This window comes from Chaetura pelagica, unplaced genomic scaffold (genome assembly GCF_000747805.2).
Source record: "Chaetura pelagica isolate M959 unplaced genomic scaffold, ChaPel_1.0 scaffold477, whole genome shotgun sequence".
Classification (NCBI taxonomy): Eukaryota; Metazoa; Chordata; class Aves; order Apodiformes; family Apodidae; genus Chaetura; species Chaetura pelagica.
In genome coordinates, this window is record NW_009953956.1 from 372,419 (window position 1) to 379,413 (window position 6,995).

Sequence of the window (6,995 nt, forward strand, 5' to 3'; positions counted from 1 at the left end):
GGGAGATCTTTGAATTTTAAAGTGGTCAGAAAGTTCTTGGGTGCCAGGAGGAATACTGTATGCATGAAAGATACAATCTGTTTTCTAATATAGGTAGCTTAAGTAAATAATGTGCCCTCCTTGAGAAATCAGTTCAGTGTATGATGTTGACCATTCCTTGTCTTTGAGTTTCTTCAGTTTAGTTTCATTTTGAGATAGATTCTTGCCAAGTATGTTTGATATTCTGTGTTTTAATTCTTCATAGGAGGTGAATATTGAATTTGAAGCACATTCCATATCTGACAATGACTACAATGGGATAAAGAAATTACTACAACAGGTACTTTGACTTCTTGTTAGCTTGATTGGCATTTCCATTGATTAATAATATCTAAGGAGTTATGTGAAGTCATCAGGCAACCTTTATTGATTCATAGTTTTACTATGCGTCAGCTCATGAGGATTAAATAATTACAGCCAAAGCGAACATTCCTAAACCATGGCTTCAAGAACTGTAGGGCTGTTCTTCCACAGTTTCTATAATCTTTCTATCCTCATTGTGTTAGTTACTGCCCAGAATACCTCATTCAATGTTAATCAGCTTCCTGGAGAGTTTTTTTTTGGTAAATTACAGCCCTTAAAAAGCAAGACAAACAAGTAATGTGTTCGTTTAATGTGGCAACTTCCAGTCTTTTTCTTGTAAACCTATGCGGGGCAAGCATTCAGCTTTTATCATGCAACATGCCAGCTTGTGGAGGGTCAAGGAGCAGGCCCTTCAAGAAGCTGGTTTTCAGTCTTTACAATATGATATTGAAGGAAGTTAAATAAATGCACTAAATGGAAATTAAAAATGGAACAGTGCTGCATGGCAGCTTACAGAAGTTGGTGACTTTTTTTTTTTACTTAAGTGGCCCATGATACATCATCAGGCCTAAAATTTCTTTGTATTTGTTTCTTATTTCCTAGTTGTTTCTAAAAGCTCCTGTTAACACTGCTGAATTAACGGATATATTAATACAACAGAATCATGTTGGAAGTATTATTAAGGTAAGATAGAATTTATGTTTATAAATTAAGTACAATACTTATGTTGAAATAACAGACTTTCAGAAGGTGATCCTGTCTTTGTGATTTGTATGCTTTCTTGCTTTTTCGCTTTGGGAATAGTTCTTCTATGGGAGCTAAAGTTTTCAATGTCTACTTTCAACCAAACAAGGAACTTGGTTTCTTTTTTTGTTTGTTTCCTTTTTACATATGGAAGGCTTTTCACTTTTCTCTGTAAATTTTGTTGTGGTATAGTAATAATGCTGCAAATTCTGTGGAGAAGTTTGTTACCATCTCCATAAGAAAGAAGACTTTATGATTCCCATCATTCTCAGATTGTACAGAGATAAAAAACAAAAATACCCTGCGTGCAGTTTCCTTTTGTGCAGAGTTCCTTGAACATAGGAAAGGATCCCGAAGGGAGTCCTGGACAAGTTCTGCAATGGCAGTGAAGTACTCTGCAGAGGCTCCTGAGTTAGTCCAGCCTAAGGAAGCTGCTCAGTACTGTATACTGCTCAGGAGGTCATGGCCACATTTCTTTCCAACATGAACCAGCTGCCCCCAAAGGGCACACTTGTGCAGTTGTACCACGTTGCATGGCATCACTTCTGGACCTTCCTTTTTTGGCCTGTGCCAGCAGTTTTTCTGCCCAAGTTTAACATGATCCTTGTATTACAACTGCATGACTCCCAGTTCTTTCCCCATGTTTTTTTCATTGCAGGGTTTTATTTAGCTTTGTTTCACTCTCTATCAAAGCTCTATGGCTCAATGGTTTTTAAGACTTCCAGGTTTATTTTCCCTATGTTAGAAACCACAGACAGTTGGTTTTGCTGAAGACATTGCCATCCCTTGTGCTAAGATGTGGCTTATTATAGGTGAGCTATCAAATTTTAGTGCCTTTCAGAAGATGCTGCTGTAGAAGATAGAGGACCTGGCTCTAAGTACACAGAGACATTCAGTGATGCAGCAGTCTCATAACTGTAACCAGAATGCTTTCATAACCATAACCAGAATTGGTAGGTTATGTCTATGTACAGATTATCTAGATGGTTGTCAACTGCTGAGCATATTCTGGAAGGAAAAACATTTCATGCTGCAGAGAGTGGAAATAGAATGTCAACATGAATTCTTGTTTTTTCTTTTATTAAATAGCAAGCAGAAGTCCAAGAAGACAGTAGTGATGATGATGAAGATGATGATGAAGTCTTTGGTTTTATAAGCTGCTTAAACTTGACAGAAAGGAAGGTTGGTATTCCTCAGAAACATCCAGACAGTAATAAGTGAGACTGCATCTTGCTTTTCTGCCTTCTATTACACATGTGGACAGCTGGATAAGGGTTTTGCATTCCACTGTGGAAGACTATGGTCTTAAAAGTTGCACATCACTTAGCTTTCTTTCTGATCTAGTCCCTCATAACTTGCTGAAGGTCAAACAAAGCAGAGAGTGGAAGAGAGTCAAAACTAAGTCTGACATGTATTTCCAAGGTAACTGAGCTGTCAGCCTCTTGTATTTCTTCACTTTAATCTTTCAAAGCTTTCAAGTTTTGTTGTTGAGTGTCCTGGTGTTGCAGCTCCTAGCTGTGTTGATAGCAGTTAAGAGCCTTTGTTTGCCCTCAGCTTCAGAGCTGGTAAATAAATTCAGGTAAATTGTATTGTGCTTTAGCGATTGCTTAAGGAAATTGCCAGTAGGTCTGTAGAATATGTCCTTAGAGTTCACATTCAAGGTTTTTGTTGTATAAATTATTGTTCTATAATGTAAAGGAAGTACACCTTTTGATTCTAGGGTACACAGTGTGCTGAACAAATCAAAGAGCTGATTCTAAGCAAGTGTGAGAAGAGCTGTGAACAGCATGTAGTTGAACAACTGGACAAGCTCCTCAATGACAGTACTAAGCCTGTGGGTCTTCTCCTCAGTGAAAGATTCATTAACGTGCCACCACAGATTGCTCTGCCCATGCACCAGCAGCTTCAGTAAGTCTGGGTTGGTTTTTTTTTTACATGATGTTGATTAATACTTTTTGCTCATATTTTTAAAGAAAACTTACATATATAGAACTATGTGAAGGCAGGTGATACTATAGATATAAGTAAGATATTTTTTACATCTTTAAGCTTTTCAAACTCTTCATGCTTTATGACAGAAGAAATAATTTAAGAATATGTGCAGTTCTACTACAGAAGTAGCTGTTTGTATATTGTAGCTTGTATTGCACATTATTTTCAGAACAATGTAGGAAAATGTAAAAATGATAACTTTATAGCATGCTGATAATGAGCAACTTGGATGTTTCTGCTCCTGTGTTAAGATCTGGCTCTGGAATGGAAGATTTGGCTCAAGGGACAGGGATATAGGTGAATGAATTCTGGCCCATTAAAACCACATATAGTGTTTTGATCAGTGTCAGACAAGTGAGTGAAGCACATGAAGTGCTGGTTGATCTCTACCAATTCATTATTTCCTATCATAGGCTGGGTGACAAGTAAGTCCACTGAGATACAAGCTGCAAAATTAATATCTTTTCTATACTAATACAATACAAGGTTTACTCATACACTTGTTGAGGTTTTAAATTGTGTCTTTAAACGTGTATTTTAAAATTGTATTTGTAAAGATTTTATTTATCTTTAGGAAAGAGTTGACTGAAGCACAGAGAACAAACAAACCTTGTGGAAAGTGCCACTACTATCTTCTTATCAGCAAGACCTTTACAGAAGCCACAAAGAGCAATTCAAAGAGGAAGGGAAAGGGAAATCAGCAGAAGGAGGAATTAATGTTTGCAAATGCAGAGGAAGAATTCTTTTATGAGGTAACAATTTAAATTGTTTTAAAATGTAAATTATTTTAATTTAAAATATTTTTCTTTACATATCAGCAAAAAAGGTATTTCACCTTAAAATTCAAGTTTTTTTAAAAACTTGAATTTAGGTGGAGGCCCTATCCCTGCAGACATTCAAGGTCAACCTTGTTGGGGCTCTGAGCAATCTGGTCTAGTTGGAGATGTCTTGGGGCTTGCAGTGAGAGGATGAAGGGTAATGGTTTTAAGCTTAAAGAAGAGAGATTTAGGTTAGAGATCAGGCGTAAATTCTTCAGTGTGAGGGTGGTGAGACACTGGAACAGGTCCAAGAGATGTTGTAGGGGATCTGTCCCTGTAGGTGTTCAAGGGCAGGTTGGATGGGGCTCTGAGCAGCCTGTTCCAGTGGAAGGTGTCCCTGCCCATGCAGGAGAGTTGGAACTCGATGATCTTTAAGGTCCCTCCCAACTAAAAATTCTGTAATTCTGTGATGTCCCTGCTTATTATAGGGGGGTTGGACTAGATGACCTTTAGAGGTCCCTTCCAATCCAGTGCATTCTATGATTTTTTTGCCAAGAAACTTAACAGATGCAAAACTCTGTATTTGTGTCCTGTTTGTCGGTATGACATGGAAAGCTGATTTATCTGTTTTCTTTTGGGTACCTGTTATTTTCAAAACATGCTCAGAATAAGAAAAAAAAATAATAAACTTTTGAAGATCCAAACAAGTAGGTGTTGCTTCTCTTTTCTATCTCTATTGTGCTTAGGACAAGTATATTAATGTGCTAAATTACTGAGATGGAAATATTACTTCCTATTTCCTAAAGCAACCCCTCTACACAATTCTGCTGGTTCCACACCTAATCAGGAGAGGGGAAGATTGAGGAAATTAAATTAAAAATGTACTTTGAAATGCAAAGAATTCTTCAGTGGTCTTTTTTTTTTTTTTTAAGCTTTAAAAATATTACTTTACAACATGACTGCTTTGTCAAGAGCCCATTATTTTTCATTTCTGGCAGTGCCTATAGGATAAAGTGCATGCACGTGCATCATATGGTTAGTGGCAAAGCTTCCTGTGTGTAATTATTCATGACATTCTCTGATAGAGGCTATAATATGGCTGAAATTGTATTTCTTGGGAAGAAGAAAGATATAAGTAGGTGAGTTCATTGTTAGCTATAGGGAATAGTGTTATACCTTCTATGCAATAACAAGTTGGGATTTTCCTGTTGTGTTCCTGCCAGAGCAGCTTTACCAACAGAACTTGAACTCTACATAAACAGGTTATTGAAAAGCTGAAGGGGCTGAAGGGACACCTGTGGTGTCCACGGGTGTTAAGTTCTAGAGTCCTGTTTTGCATTAATCTGTTTTGTTATTTTGAATTGCATTTTAAAGACTAATTGTGTCCTTTTACCTAAATTGCAGTAATTTTCAACTCAAGTGGATAGACTCAAACTGAGCATGCTTTTCTGTTTTAACAGGCCTTTTAGTGTTTTTAACAAAATAATTTCAAACATTATGGAGGGCATTAGATTAAGTGGGTCTTTGTACTTAATGATGTATATATGTTGAATTAGTAGTGGAGTGTATATCTTCCCTAATCACACATAATGATGAATAGATTGACCTAAAAAAGTGTCCAGTGCAGTGAAACAGATCCTTAGAGCCAAATAAGACAGGCCATTTTCCTCAAGTCAGTTTGCTGTGTTTTATTCTGTTCCTTAAAATGTAAATGAGGGAGCAAAAGAAAAGTTCTGTAATAACCAGCATTGGACTTTATTAAAGGTTTAGAGCCTCCATTACTCATATTGTTTGTTCTTGAGCAAAAGCCATTCAATTAATGTTTTTTCCAAAATTAAATTTACAACCTGGAGATACTGTTCATGAATAGAAAACCTAAACAAAGGCTGAATCTTTGCTTTCCCTGCCAAGGGAAGAGGTTTAGTCTTGTTCCAGGGTTGAAGGTCTCTTAAGAGCCTGATACTCCTTTTATTCAGGAATCCCTTCTAATTGGCACAATAACCTCTATTCAGCCTGGGGAGACCTTATATCCCCTTCCAGTGCCTGAAGGGGCTCTAGGAAAGCTGGGGAGGGGCTTTTCAGCAGTCAAAGCAGTGATAGGACAAGAGGTAATGGTTTGAAACTGAAAGAGGGGAGATTTAGGTTAGACATCAGAAAGAAATTCTTGATCATGAGGGTAGGAAGGTGCTGGAGCAGGTTACCCAGGGAGGATGTGAGTGGCCCCTCCCTGGAGGTGTTCAAGGGCAGGTTGGGTGAAGTTTGTGCAGCCTGGTCTGGTGGGAGGTGTCCCTGCTTATGGCAGGGAGGTTGGAACCTGATGAGCTTTAACCTTCTAACATTCTATGATTCTGTGATTTCTTAATGTGCTAATATGGAATGAGATGCTGCCTTAATGAGGCACAGTAAGCATATAAAAATGCATTGTTGTTTGTTTGGTTTTTTTTCCTTTTTAGGTCTTCTGATATCAAGCTATAATGATATCAATCCTTTTAGATTTTATTATGAATTATAGGAATTCTGCAAAAAGCAAGTAGTTCAAAGCACCTAATGGTGGGTTCTCAAGTAGGTTTGGTGGGCTTTTTGAGAGGGAAGAAAACAACTTTTTGATAAGTGTGTGCAAAATAGGGCCTTTTTACTTTGTTTAGATGTTGTATTATCTTCATGCTAATTAAAAATATTAATCATAATGCATTTATTCTGTTGTTTAGGAAGCCCTTCTGAAGTTCAGCTACTCTGTCCAAGAGGAGAGTGACACCTGTTTGGGCGGGAGATGGTCCTTTGATGATGTCCCAATGAAACCCTGGAGGACTGTTATGATAGTTGCAGCTGATGGAATGAATGTCATTATGGATAAACTCAAAGACTATCTCTCACTCTGAGCATTTCTATGAAGCAGCCATGCAGAACTGTGACTTCACAACCTTCTCAGACTGTTCTAGAGTTATTGGTTTTGTGCTGCCCAAATGCTTCATCTGTGCACTACACAGACGAGTAGTTGGTACAACTAAAAATATCCATCAAATTCCTATGTTTAAATATTGTATCTTATTACAATTTGGTATAATCATTAAGCAGTCAATAAAACCCCAATGTTACAAGGAAAGTCGATCTACTCAATATGTTTTTAATCCAACTTAAATAGTTTATATTTGTTATGAA

The 6,995-nt window shown here is 37.4% G+C and overlaps 1 protein-coding gene across 1 annotated transcript in view; it reads left to right on the forward strand.

Annotated features, from left to right (window-relative positions):
- BCCIP (BRCA2 and CDKN1A interacting protein) overlaps positions 1-6,715 on the forward strand; it is an 11,146-nt gene extending 4,431 nt beyond the window's left edge. Inside the window, exons 2-7 of the mRNA XM_010001875.1 lie at positions 245-319; positions 946-1,026; positions 2,176-2,268; positions 2,807-2,994; positions 3,653-3,830; positions 6,545-6,715. Coding sequence (XP_010000177.1) covers positions 245-319; positions 946-1,026; positions 2,176-2,268; positions 2,807-2,994; positions 3,653-3,830; positions 6,545-6,715 — 786 coding nt within the window. The remainder of the gene's footprint in view (positions 1-244; positions 320-945; positions 1,027-2,175; positions 2,269-2,806; positions 2,995-3,652; positions 3,831-6,544) is intronic.
- Positions 6,716-6,995: the final 280 nt, after the last annotated feature.